This window comes from Rhinolophus sinicus, linkage group LG05, assembly GCF_036562045.2.
Source record: "Rhinolophus sinicus isolate RSC01 linkage group LG05, ASM3656204v1, whole genome shotgun sequence".
NCBI classification, from domain to species: domain Eukaryota; kingdom Metazoa; phylum Chordata; class Mammalia; order Chiroptera; family Rhinolophidae; genus Rhinolophus; species Rhinolophus sinicus.
This window is the reverse complement of record NC_133755.1, coordinates 78,016,197-78,037,966: the sequence shown is the minus strand read 5'-3', so window position 1 is coordinate 78,037,966 and position 21,770 is coordinate 78,016,197. Positions and strand designations below refer to the sequence as shown.

Here is a 21,770-nt window from a genome sequence, read left to right as displayed (position 1 = left end):
ATGTAATACAGAATTGTACACCTGAAATCTATGTAATTTTACTAACAATTGTCACCCCAATAAATTTAAAAAATAAATTAAAAACAACAACAACAACAAATATCTCTGCAGAGTGGGATTCTTTGTAATTTTTACTTTGTTCTTTCTCTATATGAATCTATTACAGTAAATATATATTACTTATCTCAAGAGCAATAAAAAAAATTTCCAAAATGTCCACCTGTAGTAAGTACACACTGGTATCCCTTAGTATCAGATTTTTGTTGTTCAAACTTACACATCAAATATAGTGCTAGGTGAGCACTAATCGGGGATCACCATAAATTATACATATGCCTAACCACTGCACTATACACCTGAAACTAATATAAAATAATATTGAATGTCAACTATAAAAAGCAATAAATAAATAGCCTATTTTGTCTGGTAAAAAAACAAATTTACACATCTAGTTAAATTTTCTGTTGAATCTCACTATCCAATCTCCCAATTTTTGTTTCCCTAAACTGAGGAACTAATAGATTTAGATAGTGAGGAAATAGTTATAATCGCTTTTCATATTAGCCTCATTCCTGGCTCCTTTTTTTGTCCTTTTTTTTTTGTCATGTACTAATTTATACTTGTTTTTGTAGTTAATATTTGTTGAAAGAAAAATTTATCTATAAGCTCATTTAAATTCATTTTGGAACAAGACAGATTATAAATAACATACATATGTCTCAATCTTATAGAAAAATATAACTTTAATAGGAAAATTCAACTAGGAATAGGAATAAGCACAATGGTAGTCCTCATATGATGATCTGCTTCTCTTCTGGGAGCCAAATATTACAACCAGGGGATGGACAAGGGGTCTAAGAATCCAATATGCTTCACCTTCCAAGGAAGAGGGAAGCGTTGTTGAGTCGCCCAGAAAAACAAAATAAAAATCAAGAGTCTTCTTTCTCCTGGAACCTATGGAGAAAGAAAGGATTTCTTTGTTGTATTTGACCAAAGAGGCTCTAGCAGTGTAAGATGAAATACACTCAAATAATCAAGGAAGGACTTTTATTTATGACACTGTGGAAGTCTAGCTCCCCCAAACAATTCAACTTTAAGCCAACTAAAACTGCTGGTACTAAAAATATATCTAACAAATTATGACCTTGAAGTACGAGGTCTGACAGTTAAGTTCGTGAACTCATCCTAGAAAAAGTGCTACATACCTCATTGCTGAATATCACTACGGTCACCTTCGAAGTACTCCCCTTGGGAAGCTATGCACCAATGCCAGGTTTGGAACTCTTTCCGGAATGGCCATTAGAGCTGTCGTAGTATTACCCATGATGTCCTGAATGTCATCAAAATGTCTTCCTTTCAATATTTCCTTTATCTTTGGGTAAAGAAAGAGGTCATTGGGGCCCATATCAGGTGAGTAGGGAGGGTGTTCCAATAGTTATTTGTTCACTGGGCTAAAAACTCCCTTACAGACAGTGCTGTGTGAGGTGGTGCAGTGTCGTGACGCAAGAGCAATGAACTGTTGGTGAAAAGTTCATATCATTTTCATCTAACTTTTTCACACAGCCTTTTCAGCACTTCCAAGTAGTAGACTTGGTTAACTGTCTGTCCAGATGGTACAAATTCATAATGAATAATCCCTCTGATATCAAAAAAGGTTAGCAACATCGTTTTGACTTTTTTTTTTTTTTTTTGCGGCCCGGTTTGACTCTTGATTTGGACTGATGGAATTTTTTTGGTGGTGGAGAATTGGCTGACTTCCATCGTGCACTTTGACGCTTTGTTTCAGGTTCGTACTGGTACACCCATGTTTCATCACCAGTTATAACAAGGCCCAAAACATCGTCTTGCCTCTTCAAAAGGTCTTGGCAAACTTCGACTCTCCTTTGCTTTTGTTCATCAGTGAGCTGCTTCTGGACCATTTTTGCACACACCTTTCTCAGGCCAAGATTTTCAGTTAAGAGTTTCCTGTTTATTGATGTTTACTAGGTCTGCTATACTTCTCACAGTCAGCCGACGATTTAGACGCAGAATTCGACAAATTTTTGCAATGTTTTCTTCAGTTCTGCTCATTACTGGCCGCCCTGACCTCTCTCCATCAGTGATGTGTTCTCGCCCTCAGAAAAATGTTTAATCCATTTGTACACTGCTGTTTTCTTCATGGCATTATCCCCGTAAACTTGGACTAACATGTCCCTGATTTCACTTCCATTCTTGCCAAGTTTAACAAGAAATTTAATGTTTGTTCGTTGCTCTAATTCAAGCTCAGACATTTTCGCGATGGCACACAAAAACATGCAACAATAATGAACGCCACTCAGCAAGATACTGCCACGTGTCGACACAAACACTGCTGTGAGACACTAATGTACCAAGGTTATGAAACCTTCCTGAGCTGTTTGTACAGTGCTGTCAGTGTAAGCACATGGTGACAAGTTCACGAACTTAATTGTCAGACCTTGTATGCAAAGATTTCTTGGGACACAAAAAGCAGTAGCCATAAAGGAAAAAGGATAAACTGAACCTGATAAAAATCAAAAACTTCTGCTCATTTAAAAAAAGAAGAAAATAAATAGGTAAGACTGGGGAAAATATTCTTAAAAGATTTATCTAACAATAAATATTTTTTAATCCATTGATGAGATGGCAAGAAAGTAAAGGCAATCTTCACATTGGTAAAATGATGTAAAATCAGGAACCTAAACAGGTAAAATTGAAGCCCCTGCTACGATGGCGCCCTTGCTGTTTTGACAGCAATATGAAGGAACAAAAGAAAAACCTATAATACAATGTCTGATAGATATTCTGCATAAATTTGGGACCTCCAAGGAGCTACCCCTCTGTAAAAGTGAATACGAAAAAAACAAATTTAACTCTACAAAAGGAATTTGTCTCACTAGGCAGAGAAAGAAAAAAGTCTCCTCTGAGATTTTCTAACCATAAGCTGGTCCTTACATGGATTTGCAGCTCAGATTCATACTAGCTATGTAGTCCAAAAAATCCTGAAGCCAAGAATTTATTTAAAAGTGATTCTGTCTTGGTAGTGCCTCAAGGCACCTTAACAGGAAACACAAATGCTGAGACAATGGCATTCAACCCAGGCCTCAAAGAATTCCCATAGTTCAAATTCTAAAAAAAATCCGAACAGTCAAAAATCACAAAACAAAGCACTATGAGAGTCAGCAGAAATAACAGACAGCAGCATCAGACCCAGAAAAAACACTGGGTACTGGAATTATCAGAGACAGACTATAAATAGCCATGCTTAATATATTTACATGTAATAAATATTTTAAGAATAAAAAGTACAATTAAAAGATGATTAAGGGGCGGCCAGATGGCTCAGTTGGTTAGAGCACAAGGTCTTACCAACAGAGCTGCCGGTTCGATTCCCACATGAGCCAGTGAACTGCATGCATCCTCCACAACTATATTGAAGGACAATGAATTGACTTGAAGCTGATGGGCCCTAGAAAAACACACTGTTGCCCAACATTCCCCAATAAAGAATTAAAAATTTTTTTTTAAAATTAAAAAAAAAAGATGATGAAGGAATCAGGAATTCTTTAAGATGACTGAGATTTGAAAAACTATCAAGTAGAACTAAAAACAAATTAACATAATAATTGAAATAAACTCAAGACAGAATTAGTGACCTGGAAGAGAGACCTGAAGAAATTACCCAGAAGCAGCATAAAAAGAGATGGAAAATATGAAAGACAGAGGAATGGAGGATAGATGGTCTAATAAACAGGTCTTTAATTAGAATGCCAGAATGTGAGAATTGAGGTCATGGGGGAAAAGCAATATTCAATGACATAATGGCTGATAACTTTCCCAGGTTGATGGGGAAAAAAGAAAAATCAATCCTCAGTTTCAAAAAGTTCAACAAATCCCAAACAGGATGAATAAAAGAAAACCGCATCTTGATAAATTGTAATGAAACTGCAGAACACCAAAGGCAAAGAGGAGTGCCTAAAATCATCAGAGCCCATGTTCTTTAAATCATACTCCACTAATTCCCAAGTACAACTTCCTTGAGTGCAGTGGAAGATTCCCACATGACATGCTGACCCCTAAGCAATACTGGCTTTCTGTATTTTTCATTCCCTTTTAAGTATCTTAAAAGGTTTAGTTCACTGGCTAGTAAAAGGATACATGTAATTTTGAACAATAAAAACGACCACAAATCTCCCTATTATTTCCTGAACTGTATAGAAATGCTTGGGACCAAAAGAAACAATTGTTTATTCAGTGCAAAAAATAAACCCCTGGATTTGTTTAGTTAGCAAACGGACTTAGAAAGTGGAGAAGCAAGGTAAAGTTACCCACTTGCAGTTGGTACAGGTGTAGAAGACAGTCTGCCCTTCATCGGCTGAGCGCATTTGTCTGGTGTGGTATGCCATTCCCTCGTGACCACATCGAGAGCAGCGCCTGTCAACCTGGGAAGCAACTGGTGGGTTAAGGAGGCCTAGTCATCCCCCCTCCTTCTCAAAGGAAGCAGGCTATAACGCTCCTCGGACACTGCTGCTCTAAACGCTCCTCTTCCCACTTGGAGTTGGATACAAAGCTCTCCCGATCTCAGCGATCAGCCCTCCGTTTCACCCCCACCCTCCCTATGGAGCCCGTCCTTGAGGTCCTTAACTTACCACGGGCCCCTGGTATTCAGGTCCTTCCTCCACCGACATAGGCATGACCGTCCCCAGTTTGTGGAACACAACTGAGGTCTTCACAACCTTCCCTTCGAAGTCTGCGCAGGCAGTAAAAACTAGTTGTACAAACACGCTGAAGCAGCCGACGCCCACAACTCCCAGGTGGCCCTACTCTACATCGTGCCCTTCAGGTTTCGTCCCCAGACGAAAAGTGTAAGTACTTGATCTCCTGCTTTAGAGTCCCCCTCCAATCCAACCGACCTGGAGGTCTCCGAGCCTCCGACCCCTCCATTCTGGGCCCTCAGCCCGGGCCCCTGCGTAGAAGCCTCGCACCTCGCACGTTGACGGAGAAGCCACAGCGAGTACAAGTGACTGTATCCTGAGTTCCTGGCAGAGGCAGGACGGAGCCGCAATCAGGACAGAAATCCAGGTCCGACTGAAAGCTGGAGCAGGTGCCGGCGACGTCCATGACAGACGGGGTCGAGGGCTGGGAAGGGGATGAGAAGGTTATTAACAACAGACAGAAAGTAGCCTCCTCCCCACTCAGGGGTCATTCCTATTCGGTTCCTGGACCTAAGCATACAAACGCGAGCCCTCCTCCCACGCACGTCTCGTGTCTCTGTGACCAAGGGAACCGAGCATCCGGAATTCCCAGCCCGCGTCTGGTACCACCGAACCGGGGGTCTTCCCCCGGGCTGGCGAGAAGAGGCAGCTAACTCCGCGGGTAGAGCGCCTACTCTGCGCAGGCCGCGGGGCAGCGAGCGCCGGGCGGGCTAGAGCGCCTACTCTGCGCAGGCCGCGGGGCAGCGAGCGCCGGGCGGGCTAGAGCGTCGACGCGTTCCGGCCACTTGGCTGTGACGTCATAATTAATCGCAAACGTTCGCCTGAGAATCTTAATAGAGGGAGAGGAGCCTCTCTGAAGGAAGGTTGCAGGGCTACCTTCAGCTTGGTTCTGCGACTTTGGGTAAGAAAACGGCTGATCGATGCTGCACCTCCCTCTACTTTTCCCCTCAGGACCCAAACCTGGGATGTTTATTTTCTTGGTCTCGCATCTTATAGGGACCCAGTGCGGTGGGGATGGGGGTGGGAGGGCAGGCATTCCCCCCAAAAAAATCGTACTAACCTTACCAAATATTAATTTGGAATAGAGAACTACAATTCCCGACGTTCTTGGGCCTTTATTTCCCTTTTGCGGCTGCGCAGTGGCTAAAAACAAAGCTGAGCATTTCGGAAGTTCTAGTGTTCCTTGCACCTCGCGGGCCACACGAGGGTCTTAGGCAGAACACAACCTGGCTCCCGTGATTTGGGTGTTCTTCCGGGCCTTTGGAAGGGGTAAGTCAGCTCTTTTTTCCCTTTTATCCCCCTTCTTCCGCCTCCCCCCCACCACTCTGGTTTAAGCCACTGTTTCTCAGTCTAGTTGTGTAGGACACAGCTCTCTGGCCCATGCTGGTGTTGTGAGCCTTGCGCTTCCCCATGGCTGAGGCAGTTGGTCGCTGATCGTTGGTTGGCCACTCACAGCAGCTCATGGTAGCCCATGGCAGCACACAGCAGCCCAGCTCCAAGGAGAGCCCTTGTTTATAATCTTAGCTGAAGAGGGCGCAGCTCAGTGGCCCATGTGGGAGTGGAACCGGGGACCTCAGAATTAGGAGCACTGCACTGCAACCATCTGAACTGCCCCGCAGGCCGCAGTTGGCTTCTTAAGGGGCAGGAAGTGGTGAGGGTGGAAGTGGAGGAGAAATGGTTAGTCCCTGGGAAGGACAGGAAGCCGCAATGAAAGGGGACACTTGAGAAGGGGCTCTGGACATTGGAGGTGGCAAAACAGAAGAGGTTGTTGGGACCACCCCTCCTTAGACACTACCATTAGTCAAAGGAGCAGCCTTGGATAGGATTTCATTAAGACTTAGGTCGAGTTTGGCTTTCAGTTGCAGACCGACCTCCACCTCGTCCCTCACCTCCTGGCCAACGAACTCTCAATCATCATCATCCTCCATTATGTGGACAGTTGACATTTCCCAAACCTTTTGGAAAACATGAGGACAAATATCTTTAGAAAATCTTGCTATTTTCAATCATCTGTAAATACAATCTAAAGTAGAAACTTGTCCTAAAGGGACAGCTTCTGGTTGAGTTTCCTCGTTACTTCCCGGCCCTTCCATCCCCACCCACTCAGATAACTGTGCTAAGCTCCTTACATATACAAGTTCTGGAGCCATCACTATTTTCTCCTCTGAAAGAGACAAGCTGTGGTCTCTCCTTGAGAAAGGCTGTGGTCTTCCTTTCTCTGCAATAATGGAAAGAAACAATAGTTGAAGGTTTAGAACTCTAAGCAAGCTACCAGCGAGTGACAAGCCCCATAATTTTACTTACTTGGGTGTCTTGTTCCCTGTCTTACACAGGGAGGTCAGTTGCTGAGCCCATGATGATAGACAATTTTTATTTTCACTTTTCTATATGTGTGTCTCCTTTGAAAATGGAAATTTTCAGCAACTTTCCCTTTTCATTGAAGACCCACCATGAGTTGAATACTGTTCTAATGCAGTAAAGGAACACCACCAGCTTTAGAAGGCATGGTGCTTTTCCAACAAAAGCTCACAGTCTGTTCAGTTAGTATTTATTAAGCACCTATTGCCAGTCTTTGAGCTGAGGCTGGGGCTGCAAAGTTGAAAACTGTGTTCTCTGACCTTAAAAAGCACAAATGAATAATTAGAATACAATGAAAGTACATTAGTGGGACAAAATGTGAGAACCCAGGACAGGCATATAAAACAAATATGCCTGTATATTTCAGGGAAGACTGGCAAATGCTTTTGTTTTGCTTTTTACTTTTCTAATTATAGCTTTTTCTTTTTATGAAAAAGATCACAAAGAATTCACCAACTAACAAAATTCCAAAAGAAACTTAAAGGAAAACAACAACTCCCCCCAAAAAACAAGCCGAAGTCTAGCTTTTGCTTCCCATTAAGATTGTCTGGACCAGGCCTCCCATCTCCCTGGAGGGCGCAGAGCCTATGGCCCACAGCACTTGGGTGGTCCATCCTCTCAGCCTCTGCTCTCCCTAACTCCTTCTCCATCTGGGAGTGAGTACAATACACCTGGGCCGTGGTGGTAGGCAGGTGGGGTGTGCTTGGGACAAGAGGTGCCCATGAAACTGGGTACGAGACACTCACAATCTAAAAGGAAATGAAAAATAATATTCTGCACATCAGAATGTATTCTCTTTTTTTAAAAAATAATTTCATTGCTATTTTTTCACAGTTTTAAAAAGTTTATATTTGTCTTTACTATATAATTTTAAAAGTTCATTCCATTTAAAGGCATATGATACAGGGAGAATTCTACAAGTTGGAATAAAACTACAGGTTGGAACTGCACCTCCCTCTGGGTGTGGCAGGAATGAGGATTTTAAGACTTGTAATAGTTTTAATAAAAATAAATATAATGTTACAGGGAATATAAGAGAGAAAGATGCTCAGATTTTATGTGCTAAGGATAATCACCAATCAATAAATCATTATGAGAACTTGGGATCACAAAATCTAATGTTAAATACTGTGTTAGATGCTATGTACTGAGAAAGAAAAGTAAGATGGTAATTTTCTAAGTCTCAAAATAGCTATACATAATCAGGCAAATAAAAATGTGTCTAAGAGATCAGTGAGACCCAATACTTACTATCAGATCCTTTCTGATTATATAGATACATTGTTGTATTTGTAGACATAAATTATAATCCCCACCCTTTAAGATTCTAAATTTCAGCATTAAAATTTTTAAATGATATATGAATGTAGATATCACGGTGTAAACCATGACTGATTTTCAAATGAGTTGTAGAAGTGAAAAACGTTGTGTTCAGAAGAAGGCAAAATCACCATTACATAGAGTAAACCAAAAAGACTTTATAGAGAATTAGGGGCTTGACCTATGGAGGATAGACAACTGGCATTTATTGAGAACTTACCATATATCAAGCATTGTGTCAAGCTCTTTAATCTAATTCACATTTGTTTTTATTTACCCTGAGAAGTAGATTTTTGTCATATCCATTTTATAGAGGAGGAAACTGATGTAGAGGGAGATTAAGTTGCTTGCCCTGAGTCACACACCTAGGAAGTGGTGGAATTAGGATTCAAACATAGCCCTGTCAGGCTTCAAAGCCCATGGTTTTAACCATAAATAGTTTTTTTTTTTTTTTTTTTTAAGGCATAGAGATGAAATGCCAGGCATCTTTAGTGACTTAAATATGACTCCACAGTAAACTCAGATTAGACCAAGGATGACATAAAAAGTTGGTAATCTTCACTTGTGTTGCAATCAGCCTGTCCTGTAAATAAACCCAGAGTAAGCACAAGTGGGTCATAAAGGGTTCAACAGGGAATGGTCTCATAATGGATTTAAGGTGAAGGATGAATAGGCAATATAAGGAGGAATAGAATTTCAGAACAAGATTAGAGGACAGAGACGCTAGGTGTGCTGATAGGGGCACAGAGGGCACAGATCAAGAAACTGCAGAAAGAGGAAGAACTGATAACACGGCAGTCTAGAATTATCTCAGAACTCAAAGGAGGCCGGGAACTGAGCAATCTGACAGATGTGCTTGAGCAACACTTGACCAACAAACCTATCTCTTCCCAGTCCCTGATACCAGACTCACAGTGGTTTGCACTGAGTCCACAAGAGAAGTATGCTTTTAATTTATATGAAAGGATGGTACGCTGTTATTAAAAGAGCATTCATTATTCTCCACCAGAGGAATGCAGTGATTTCCCATGGGGGATATGGTCCTGCTGTAGTTTTACCTATTAGGCAGATATTTTCTAAGCAGAAATATCCTTGGCCTTGGCCAAGACAATTGGATTTTTGATTGTAGCCAGTGTATGAGACATGTTCTGACACTTCCCACATTCTAATCTATCTTTGCTTTCTTACCTTTCAGACTGGCCTGGGCTAAAGCATCTGAAGACCCTAGGATTGCTTCAGCTCAGCAGTCCCTACTGGAGGAAGAAATACTGGTAAAAAAAATATCTTCATATCATACAGTTTGGAACTAAGAGAAGGAACCTGAGGTTTAAAGTCCTTCTGCCAAAATGAGACTCTCCAGTAGTGTGTCTACACTGGCAAATGTTTTCTAGCTATATCCATACTTGGAAAACAAAGTATTGTTTTGAAACTCCCAACATTATATTTTTAAAAAACTAGTTATTGATTTTGGTGGTGGGTACTTCAACTTTCAGAGCTCACAGGCTCACCTAGGAATGATGGGAATGAAATCACAGTTCTTACATCAAAGTAAATAAAAGACAACGCATGTTTTCTTGATACCAATAGTCAGGATGACCTCCTGTTTAAATGTGTTCAAAGTAAAAAGATGGTCACATTATACAGTTCTGTACCTCACTGACAGAATCTAGGTGGTGTGCATACAAAAGCAGTAAGACAAGAGATAACTCGAAAATACAAGAAGAGTATTTGCTCTTGCTCTTGCAAGAGCAACGTCTTGCTCTTGACTGTGGGCTTGACAAAGTGTAGTCTTACTATAATAAAAGATTAGTGGAAATAATGAAAAAACAATAGACAGGCAATGAAATCAAGAAGAAATTGGAGGGGAAAACAACCCAAAGCATAGAGACAAAAATGGTGCTATTTGGTACCTGAGAGAGAAATTAAACTCATAGAGAAGCACATCGAGCAGGACAGATGAGAGAATTTAAGAAGAAAACATTTAGACAATTACTATGACCCATAGTGAAACAACATTCCCAAAAATTGTGCCAGAAGAGCATGGTGTCCAGAAAGCACAGAGAAGAAAACAGGTAAATAAGAGGGAACAGATGCAAATTAAAGATCACCAGGAACGTGTGACTGGAGGGAGGGAACTCAGAGCAAAGACTCAAGGAAAGAATCTTGAGAAAAAGCTAGAGGCAGCCATCTGCACAGGAGAAGCATGAGAGGATAAAGAAAGAGATGGAAGAGTTTGAACGCATTATTGCATATCCACGTTTCCAGCCTTGCAGTAGAAGTCAGATTAAAGTGAACATCCTTATGGAAAAGTCTCAGAATAGAGAAGAGAATACAATTATAAAACCATATCAAAGAAAATTCTTAACTATGCCACCCTGTTTGAGAAGTCATAGGAAAAGAAAAAGATTGGTAAAGTTTCAATGCTTTCATGATAAAATCATGTCCCTTAAATGAACCTTTTGTTTTTTAATGCTAGTTCTCACCTCTCCGCAGAGTTCAGTGAATAGTCCCATTTGTATCATACAGAAATATCAGATAGTTCTGGATAGGGTTTCCGGGTGGGAATTCCTGCCTGATCTCAGGAATTTTTTTCGCTTTCCCCTTCCCAAATCCTGAGATATAAACTGTTTTCTGTTCTCCACGATGAATCGATGAATCGTTTCCACAAAGTGACGGCCAATACTACCAACCACCTGGGTTCAAGGCGCCAATTTTCCCGATTTCCCGAACAACTTTTCTTGGGAATCAGGAATGGAAAAGCGAAAAAAATTCCCAAGAATGGGTGGGACGGAGACCCTAGCGATAAATCGGAAAAATGTCTAAGACATATATTGTGAGTAGTACGTGTATTTCCCATTGTGGGTATTACTGGGTTCAAGGAGCTGATTTTCCCAATTTCCTGACCAACTTTTCTCGGGATTCGGGAATGGGAAAGCGAAAAAATTCACGAGAACGGGCAGGAATTCCCGCCCGGATACCCTAGTTCTGGACTTGACAACTAGCTTAGCTGTTTTTAGTTGCCTTGTGTTTGTTAAAGTTGCTTATTCTCTCTGATGTTCACTTTCCTCGTCTGTAAAGTGGGATTAATAATAATATGTTACATAGCATTTATGGGATGATAATGATTTCTGTGAAGCGTTAGCGTATGTTAGATGTTTCATAAATGTTAGTTCCCTCCTTGGAAAGACCTGGATTGGGCAACGATGGCGAATAAGGAATTGTTCTCATCTGCTTCTACCATTTCCCTTGCTCCCAACCCTGGAGGGTTATGTTGGTGAGATTGCTATAGGTAAGTCTAAGGTCTTTCATTTCCCATCTATACCTTTATCAGGGAATTATTAACCATACCCTAAAAGTCTAACTTGCACCATGTAATTTATTTGTATGAGAAATGTAATTATGAGGACCTCTTATGTGCCAGGCATGGTTAGTTACTGGGAGTAAGAGAAGTCCCTGCCTTTGAGTAGGTTACAACCAATGGCACAGATCACTCTCTAACAGATAATAAAATGTGGTAAGGGTTATGGTCAAGGTTTGTAGAGGTGTGTGCAGAAGAGGGTCACCTAACGTGGCCTCCGTGAGCAAGGTGAGGAGGAAGAAAGTCAGAGAAGGGAGTGTAATCTTATGTTTCTTCCAGCTCCACATTTTGTCACTTTCTGTCACCCACTTAAGCAAGAGCTTTCCAGTGCTTGAATCTACTCAGAGGGTAACCAAACTCACTCTCTCAGATGTCCTCAACACTCATTGATAAACCAGAAAGCAAATTTATGAATTTAGTGAGAATTTTAATGGCCACACAGAATGAAATTTATTGTTTTCCATTTAGTTCATTTCTTTTCAAAATACCAGAAAGCTGGGAAAGGAGAGGTTCAGAGTTGGTGTGTAGAGAATCAGAGAAATGGAAACTGGATGCCCTAAGGAATATTTATACTTAACCTGTGCTATTCCTGATGCCCACCCTTCTCTACTGGCAGGACACCCTTTACCCAAGATATTGCTAGATCAGCACTGTCCAGCAGAACTTTCTGTGTGATATAAGTTACATTTTTGTTTTTCAGTATGGTAGCTACTCCCCATGTGTGGCTGTTGAGCATTTGAAATGTGGCTAGTGCAACTGAGAACTGAAATTTTTATTTTATTTTATTTGGATTAATTTGAAATTGCCACATGTGGCAGGTGACTGCCATACTGTAGAGCGTGGCACTAGATAAATGCAATTCTTGTGTTCTAGACTTCAATCCCACAATCAACTTTCTGTCTTTGACCATATTTGCAGGTATGATAGATCACTGCTCGTCTTACATTAGTATCAGTTTAGTTTCCCTAATTTGAGAGGCTTCCTGATACGTTGAAGAGATTCAGAAAGTGGGCGGATGGGTGGCTCAGTTGGTTAGAGTGCAAGCTCTGGGCAACGGGGCTGCTGGTTTGATTCCAACTTGGGCCAGCGAGCTGCGCCCTCCGCAACTAGAATAAAGTCAATGAGTTGCCGCTCAGCTCCCGGGTGGCCAGATGGCTCAGTTGGTTGGAGCGCTGGCTCTCAACCACAAGTTTGTCGGTTTGGCTCCTCAACTCCCGCAAGACAGGGTGGGCTGTGCCCCCTGCAACTAACAACCGCAACTGGACCTGGAGCTGAGCTGCGCCCTCCACGGCTAGGATTGAGGGGACAACACTTGACTTGGAAAAGTCCCGGAAGTACACACTGTTCCCCAATAAAGTCCTGTTCCCCTTTCCCAATAAAATCTTAAAAAAAAAGAAAAGATTCAGAAAGCACTGTAGATGATTTCTGTTTGAAAATGAGATGGCTGAAGTTGCTTAAATTGGGTTCAGGAACTGGCCCTCTCTTTGCTCATCCTGGAATTTCACCAGGACACAAACCAGAATCTCATTCCCCACTCCCCGATTTGCCTTGTACAGACTCTTGCCCGGTCTGTTCTTTGGTCTTCCATCACCATGTTCCAGCTTTAGATTCTACTATACCTTTCAAAGATATGGATCATCAGAATGCAAGAGGCAGAAGACTTAGAAATCTACAGCCATAGGGTAATAAGCTGAGTTGAGTGGGAGTGAAAAGTATCCTAATGCATTATGTTAGTAATTGTTTACCGTGAGGATTTTCAGTGCTGGACACATAAATTGATGAGTTCAGCTGCCCTCTCTTCCTCCAAAACTAGCATAAAAGCAACTGGTAATCTCAGGGCAATTTTACATGTCATGACTCAGAGTAGAAGTCTGGTTAAAGGGCTCAGTTTGGCCAAATTTGAACCCATTATCCCCACTTCACATTCCCTTGTATTATGTGTGAATGATACCATGATAGTAAGTCACACTTAATGCTTTTTTATGTGTGTCCTATATTCTGTTTTCTTTTCAATGTGAAATGTAATATACAAATGAAAATGTATATGTACCTTGGGAAGAACAGTAAAAGATGTCCAGGTATCCACAGCTCAGGCAGAGAAATGGGACATCACCACAGCCAGGAGTCTCTGTACTCTCCCTGTTCACATCTCCCTCCCTCATCCCTAGAGGTAGTTGCTATGCTGAATTGTGTAGTAATTGTCACCTTTTTATAGTTTTTATAATACTGTATGTACAGTCTACCCTTGAAAAATACTGGGGTTAGGGGCACTGACACCCCCCCAAACTGTCGAAAATCTGCATATAACTTGACTCCCCAAAACTTAACTACAAATAGTCTACTGTTGACTGGAAGAAGCCTTACCAATAACATAGTTAACACACATTTTCTAGATATGTCTTATGTACTGTGTTCTTACAATAAAGTAAGCTGGAGAAATGATGTTATTAAGAAAATCATAAGGAAAATACATTTACAGTACTCTATTTATTGAAAAAAATCTGCATTATAAGTCGATCGACCCACGTAGTTCAAACCCATGTTGTTCAAGGGTCAGCTGTATTCCTAAGTGACATAATTGTTCATAGTTGCCTGTCTATGGCCTTTACATAAGTGGAAATATACTGTATATGATTTCCTTTGCTCATTAATATTTTTGAATTTGTTTATGTTGCTGTGTGGCACTGTCGTTCATTTTCTTTTTTGTTTTATCCTCCTCTTCCCAGTCTCTAAATGATGGAGTTCTCCAGAGCTGGGTCTTTAGACCTCTTATCTACATTTGTTCTCTCATTAATCTCAGAGTCTCATGGTTTTAACATTATCTGTACATTGATACACCAACAATCCAAATGTATATTTCTAGTGTAGTTCATTTCTATGCCACAACTTAATTACCTATTCTATTGATGTCATTTGGGTTGTTTCCAGCTTTTGTTTTCTGTTACAAGTGATACTTCTGTAAACATTCCTTTAACATGTTTCTGGTACACATCTGCAAGATTTTCTCCAAGGTATGTAAGTTGTGGTACATCCATTATTACAAGCTTAGTCCTGGAGCTTGTTAAATTTCTATTGCATTGTGGTTTTATACCCATAGGTCTGTTCTGTAGAGTCTGGCACATACTACACTTAGTAAATAAATGTTTGTTGAAGAAAAAAGGACATTTGTTAGCGGCTAGAAACAGCTGTGTCTGAGAGAGCCAGGCCCAAAATACAGCTGATAATATACCACTATACCTTCTTACATCCTGTCCGTGCACAATCATAGTCAACCTTTTTGTGTTCTTATATTTCAGCTGAGGTAGTAAAGTATGTTTATATACTTAATTTGTTTTTTAATACCCTTCCGTTAAAATTCAGGATTTGTTTCTCCCTTTGTCCCCTTTCCCAGAACTTTTTCTTCACTGCCTTCTAGACAAGGTTACCCACATGTCCTCTTAAGACACCTGTCAGCACCATAAAATAAAATTTCATTAAAGTCCGAACAAGAGCATTCCCAGAGACTCCCTTTTAATGGCCAAGCATGGACTCCCTTTTAATACCAGGGGACTGGTACTAAAGTCCCTGGACAGTCAAGGACTCTAACAGTTCCCTGTTGTCTGCTGGAGAAAAGTCCAAGTTTCTTGGATGCCCTCATGCCCTCAACAAAATGCCCTCAAGCATTCTGTTACTTAGCCCCAATAGAGAACTAAGGTTGGAATTGGGAGATTTGTTTTGGGTCCCAACTCTGACATGAGTAAATTCTTACCCTCAGGAACCACTATCAGGGTAATAAAACCTTCACACAATTGTTTCAATAAAATAAGAAATAAAGTGCTTTGTAAACATAAAATGCCACATAATATGAATTATTGTCCTACTTTTGGTTTTCTTCCCCAACTTGCATGCTGTACTATAAAGTTATACCCAAACAGAAGCATGGAAACTCCATAGTTCAGGCTTAAAATGCTAAAGAAAGATATGAATGTTTGTTTTGTTGAGTTGTATGAGTTCTTTATGTATTTTGGATATTAGCCTCTCATCGGAGGTTTTGTTTGCAAGTACCTTCTCCCATTCAGTTGGTTGTCTTTTTGTTTTATTGGTTGTTTCTTTTGCTGTGCAGAGGCTTTTTAGTTTGATACAGTCCCATTCATTTATTTTTGGCTTTCCTTCCCTTGCCTTTGGGGTCAAATTTATAAAATCCTCTCTAAGATCAAGGTCCATAAGTTTAGTACCTATGTTTTTTTCTATGTGTTTTGTTGTTTCAGGTCAAACATATGGTGACAGAAGGAGACTTGACTTTGGGAGGTCACAATGCAATATGTAGATGACGTATCACAAAGTTATATACTTGAAACTCATATAATCTTATTAACCAATGTCACCCCAATAAATATAAAATAATAAGAAGGAAGATATGAATGAAAAGAGGCCTGTCAGTAAACAAGAAAAAACAGCAGAGTGGAAACTTTAGGCTGATAATGAAGCAAGTTTTGCTGAGTGTTTATTATGTAAGCTTGTTTGAAATACCTGGGCACAGGATACCATAGTAGGCGTAATGTGGGGTGAGTAGGCATAACGGGGACCATTACCCAGGAGGCAAAGACGTTTTATTTAGACCTAAAGCCCGTGTGTGCATTCATTCCATAGGTATAGAATCCTGTTAGTGAGGCACTCTGCTGATTGCCAGGCATATAAGGATGGGTAAGGCAGCGTTCCCTGCACTGTAAGAGCAAAATCTGGTAGTAAAGATAGAGATGGATACATATACAGTAGTACCTCGGTTTTCGAACATCTCTGTTGATGAACATTTTGGTTTATGAACGCCGTAAACCAGAAGTAAATGCTTCAGTTTTCCAACAAGCCTCGGAAATTGAACATGCCATGCAGCTTCGGTTGAGTGCAAGATCCTGAGGCCTAGCTGTCGGCTGTTTTCGAATGTTTCAGAACTCGAACGGTCTTCTGGAACGGATTACGTTTGAAAACCGAGGCATCACTGTATTACGGGAAGGAGGAAGCTAACAGAAACATTCTAAATGCTACAGAAACAATGGAGAAAGACTGCTGGGGCCTTTGGAACAGAGCTAAAGAGCCTTTTGGAGAAGAGGTGGATACTTTTTTAACTGAAGGATGGATAAGCAAGTGAGAAAGAAAGGAAATCTGGGCTCAGGGAACAGCAGGTGCAAGGGACCTGCAAGTGACTGGTGAGCATGAGGGCTGGGGCATGGCAGCAGTGGGGCTGTGGAGAATTGTCAGGTCAGAGCCTTTAGGGTCTTGTGTGGCAGCAGTTTGACTCAGACAATTGAGGGTGACAGAACAAGATCGGTGGGTAAAAGGAAATGAAAATTACTGAATTAATAAAACAGCATTAAGAAACTTCCATTTGGGTGAAAATTCAGTGTTGGTAGTCATACCATTAGCATCAACCCTTTATTAAAATAGGTTTGGAAATTGAATTCTAAAATGTTGAGGTTTTTTTGTTTTGTTTTTATTGGGGAATAGTGTGTTTTTCCAGGACCCATCAGCTCCAAGTCAAGTGGTTGTTTTCAATCTAGTTGTGGAGAGTGCAGCTCACTGGCCCATGTGGAATACGAACTGGCAACCTTATTGTTAAGAGCTCATGCTCTAACCAACTGAGCCATGTGGCCGCCCCAAAAGTGAGGTTTTAAAAGATGAAAATGGCCCCCACAAAAGTCTACAGGGATAAACTCGTATACCAAAACATCTCTCAGGATAACCAGCCCCACCTGGATCTAAAGTGCAGCTGATTAGAAGCCGACCCAGTCCCTTCCACATATGCCCCACCCTGCTATCATTGAAGTGTTCTCTTAGAGATAACTTTACTGTTCATTTGAACTTGATTTCAATTAAATATTATGTTCTGGGAACAAGGAAGACTGGTAGACTTAAATATTGAGGAGGCAGCCTTTGATAGATGTGCTTAAATGGTTTCTGATTTTATAAGCAATTGCAGGGAGAGCTCCTAACTAATTTGTGAGTATTGGCATTTTCAGGTATTTTAGTAACCTTAGCCCAAGCAGCAAATTTGGTGGTCGTGTACAAAAACAATTTAATTGCAAACCATTGGGATTTTCCATTTGAATATGTTTTTACATGATAAGTTCTATCCAAAATGAAAGATGCCTGACAAACTATCAAATGAATTGTTAAGTTATATATTAAAAAGATTAACTGAAACTGGGGTGCCAGTTGACTCATTGGTTAGAGCGCAGTGCTCATAACACCAAGGTCGCCGGTTCTAGTCCCACCTGAGCCAGTGAGCTACGCCTTCCACAACTAGATTGAAAACAAGTACTTGACTTGGAGCTGAGCTGTGCCCCCCACAACCAGATGGAAAAAAAACAACGACTTGACATGGAGCTGATGGGTCCTGGAAAAACGTACTGTTCCCCAGTATTCCCCAATTTAAAAAAAAAGATTAAGTGAAACTAATATAAAATAATACTGAATGTCAACTATAATTGAAAAAAAAGGCACGGATATAAAGTACAGCACAGGAAATATAGGCAATAATATTGTAACAACTCTGGACAGTGTAAGATGGGTAACAGACTTACCAGTTATTACTTTGTGAGGTATATAAATGTCTAATCAGTATGTTGATTTGTACGCTTGAAACTAATATATTGTATGTGTCGTGCAGGGCGGCATGCGGGGTCTCTGCTCCCGCTCCCCACATAAGAACGCAGGACATGGCGAGGCCAAAAAGGAACACCCATGGAGCCATAGACAGGGCAATCATACCACTCTAGTCTCGCTGGCGGCTGGGCAGGAACCACACTGTCTGCAACCTGCTGTCCGTTTCTCTGCAATCTGCAACCCGCACTCCGCCGTGCTAACTGCAATTCGCGCTTGCCAGCTCAGCCTCCATCTTCTTGCTAGCCCCCATTTTCTGCTAGTGTAGCCATGGCAGTTATATTAGTGGCCAATGGCTCACTGGTTACAGCTGATGGCCAACTAGCCATAGCTGATGGCTGTGCAATCACAGTTGATGGCCATTTACTACCTGAGCCAGCACCTTTCTATGTGAGGCCGAGAGTCTGGAAACTGCTCTTTGGGGCTCTGTCCCCACAGTATGTCAATGGTAATTGAAAAATTTTTCAAAATTAAAAAAAGATTAAGAAAACCAGGAAACTTGTTATTTGAGGAGCACACCCAGCTAATATCATTTCTCTCAGAAATCTTTTCCATGTGAATATAGCAAAAATTCCTAGGAGATACGGTATATATCTTGGAGATATATATATATTCTTGAGGGAAGGAGTTTTCTTCATGTGACTTCTTATTTTGTCCGTGAAGCAGAAAGTGAGATCATCTGTTTAGAGACAGAGGAAAAGCAAGTCTTGAGTAGTCATTTCCAAATGTACTAAGGACTCTGGAATTTCTTATAATAGCCTGCCTTTTAAAAGTAACATTGAAAAGTTTGATGAATTGAAATACAGTAACATCATGGTCAAAATTTCTTGTTTGCAAGCTTTAGAAATTTACTTGGGCTAGTATAAAGAAAAGGGAAAAATCAATAGACAGTATCTTAATATATTTCACATTATTGGGACTCACAGAAGACTGGAACCCAGGCAGTAAGTATTCCTACCAATTCTTGTTTCTGCATCTTCCATCTGCTCATTCTCTTTTTCTGCTCACTGGTTTTCTCGGTCTCTTTGTTCTCATAGCAGAAGATGGGGGCCTCTTCGCTTTCTCATAACCTCATGCTATTGGCTATTCTCTCTCTATGTATATATCTGTGCTCGCTTCGGCAGCACATATATATATATTTAACTGCTCCTTCTCAACTGGATCATTTCTATTGACCTATAAATATGCTGAAGCTTTTCCCATTGAAATAGGCTACCATGTTATTTCTTTGCATTCCTTCAATTCCAAGTCTCAGATGGCTGCATTCTGGCTTCAGTGCCCCCCAATCCACTAAATCCCCCTTTACTCAGTCATCAAAGAGCTCCATGCAGCTAAATCCAAAGGACAGGGTGGCATGGAAAAAGGAGGACAGGCAGAAGACCTGACAGGCATTTGGCAGCAAAGGCAGCATGGGAGAGGGATCAACAGTTCAAGGGTAGGAATCCAGTCCTGAGAAAAGACGGCAAGGAAATGTAGTCCTGAGGAGCTGGAGATCAGGTAGGGAACAAATGGAACCCACTTAAGGAACTGGAGTGAGGTGCCAAAGGAACGAGATAAGCAAGCAGTTACAGGACTCAGGATAAAAGACAGAATAGGAGTGGAAAAGCTGACAAAACAGGGCCGTAGAACTATTGAATTGGGTTCCACTAGGGATAGGACAAGTCTCAGTCTTAGGCTGAGCTGAACCAACAGTTGAGGGTTAAGAAAGCCCAAAATCAAAACCTCAGGTTACAAGGGCAGGCGACAAAGGAGATAGCTTACTATAACCCTCATACTAAATCAGGTACATGAGGTAAGACTGAACTGATGAAAGCACTTTCTGATACTGTCTCTAAACATAGAAGTTGAAGTGCTTGAAAATTGAACCTCAAGATGTAAGGTGGACAAGACCGATGTTTTGTTTTAAATAGATCTAATTATAATATGGGATTAGCATCACAAATTTCATTTATCTCTGAAGGGATGGTAGCAGGTCAGCAATGCCATGATGGCCTAGGCTTTCTAAAATTCACCTGTTCTCTTCTGTCAATTTAAATAGTGAATAAACTGTACCTCATCTATCATGACTCGTATTTTTATTGATAACCCAGAAGGAAGAAAGGGTAGTGGTATAGAGACAGAACACTTACTAAGTGTCTGTCATGTGTCACAACATCGTATATTTTTTTCATTTAATCATCACATCTTGATTCCAGGGAAATTAATATATCCTGACTTAGTTGAGAACAAACTGTCTAAAGTCTCTCGTATTGGCAGAAAATTCTATTGAAAGGATTAAGAAATGTAGCCAGTATGTTTCTCAAATTTTGTGGGATGTGAATGTGACATACCCAGGTATTTTATATTTTATATACATAAAGTTGTGTTCTCTAAGTGTGGGTTTTTTTCTGTTTTTGCTTGTCCTATGTCCCTTTCTCTGGTAAACAAAATCCCACTCTCCTCCTCTTAAAGAACTGCTTCCCCCTCAACTCCCAGCCAGTCATTGTACCCTATTTTTTTGGCTACAATGGTGATTGACATTAGTGTAGCCAGTGGTTGGCTATAAGGACTGGCATGTGACCTAAGTGGCACCAATCAGAATCCTTCCTTATCTCAACAGAAGGGACCAAGAACATTTTTATAAACCATACAGAGATCCATTGTGCCCTCCACTTTGGTCTGTGTAGGATTTGGGACTTCATGAGCAATGTACTCAATCAAGTGGTCATTAGCCTTATAATCTAGGACCAAGTAAATCCAACAAGAGAATCCAATTAGCTGGGCCAGAATTAAGTTTGAATCTCTTAGGACCCCCTTTTGGGTGGGCTGCCACCCAAAGGATTTCCCAGCCTGGCCAGTCTGGGGTTGCTGTTAGGCTTTTAGGGAAAACGAGCCTCATGTCCAGGAGTTTCCTGTAGGTCTGTATAACCTCCATCCCTTTCATCTGGTAATTACTTAGAAAGTGGCCATGAAGAGATGATCCTTTGATCCTTTTGGGGGACAGCAGCATTCAGTGACGAAGTTGGGACAGGTAAGAGAGAAAGTGAAGGATCCTTTCTAGTCAACCCTTTTTTTTTGCCTCCCGCCCCACTCCGGTTCAAGCCGTTGTTTCTCAGGCTAGTTGTGTAGGACACAGCTCCCTGGCCCATGCTGACACCATGAGTCTTGTGCTCCCTCTGCTGAGGCAGTCGGTCGTCGGTCAGCCACTCCCTGCAGCTCTCGCCAGCTGCCAGCCGCTCATGGCAGCACATGGTTGCCAGCCACTCACCCTGGCCATCGGCCACTCAGCGCAGCCCACAGCAGCTCACGCCAACCTCCGACTGCTCACAGCAGCCCAGCTCCAGGGAGAGCCACTGCCTGCAATCTTAGCTGTAGAGGGCACAGCTCACTGGCCCATGTGGGAATCA

General features: G+C 41.3%; 2 protein-coding genes across 14 annotated transcripts in view; one reads left to right on the top strand and one right to left on the bottom strand.

The window, feature by feature from the left end:
• Positions 1 to 725: 725 nt before the first annotated feature.
• POLR1H (RNA polymerase I subunit H) lies at positions 726 to 5,423 on the bottom strand. 2 transcript variants are annotated; one of them, XM_019719443.2, is made up of 5 exons: positions 5,233 to 5,423; positions 4,983 to 5,136; positions 4,647 to 4,747; positions 4,330 to 4,439; positions 726 to 954 (listed from the first exon to the last, which is right to left on the bottom strand). In XM_019719443.2, the coding sequence occupies exons 2-5, from the start codon at positions 5,116 to 5,118 to the stop codon at positions 930 to 932; spliced, it is 372 nt and encodes a 123-aa protein (XP_019575002.1). In that variant the 5' UTR covers positions 5,119 to 5,136; positions 5,233 to 5,423; the 3' UTR covers positions 726 to 929. The 2 variants fall into 2 exon arrangements, with proteins under 2 accessions (XP_019575002.1, XP_019575000.1); XM_019719441.2 differs by having other exon boundaries at positions 5,223 to 5,422.
• A 51-nt stretch (positions 5,424 to 5,474) lies between these two features.
• Positions 5,475 to 21,770, top strand: part of ZFP57 (ZFP57 zinc finger protein) — a 26,855-nt gene continuing 10,559 nt past the window's right edge. For 2 of the 12 annotated variants that reach the window (XM_074332592.1, XM_074332594.1), the window contains exons 1-3: positions 5,475 to 5,613; positions 5,798 to 5,981; positions 9,586 to 11,679. The gene's annotated coding sequence lies outside the window, so the exon portion shown is untranslated. Of the gene's footprint in view, positions 5,614 to 5,797; positions 5,982 to 7,507; positions 7,727 to 9,585; positions 20,758 to 21,770 lie in introns of those variants that run through there. The other 10 variants (XR_012496497.1, XR_012496494.1, XR_012496491.1 and 7 more) reach the window with 10 other exon arrangements.

Excerpts from the sequence above, each read along its gene's own strand:
- POLR1H (XM_019719443.2), bottom strand. The coding sequence starts at position 5,118 with ATGGACGTCGCCGGCACCTGCTCCAGCTTTCAGTCGGACCTGGATTTC. Across the intron at positions 4,748-4,982 it reads CTTCTCCGTCAACGTGCGAG|ACTTCGAAGGGAAGGTTGTG; the intron begins GTGCGAGGCTTC and ends CTGCCTGCGCAG. Across the intron at positions 955-4,329 it reads TACACCTGTACCAACTGCAA|GTTCCAGGAGAAAGAAGACT; the intron begins GTGGGTAACTTT and ends CTTTCTCCATAG.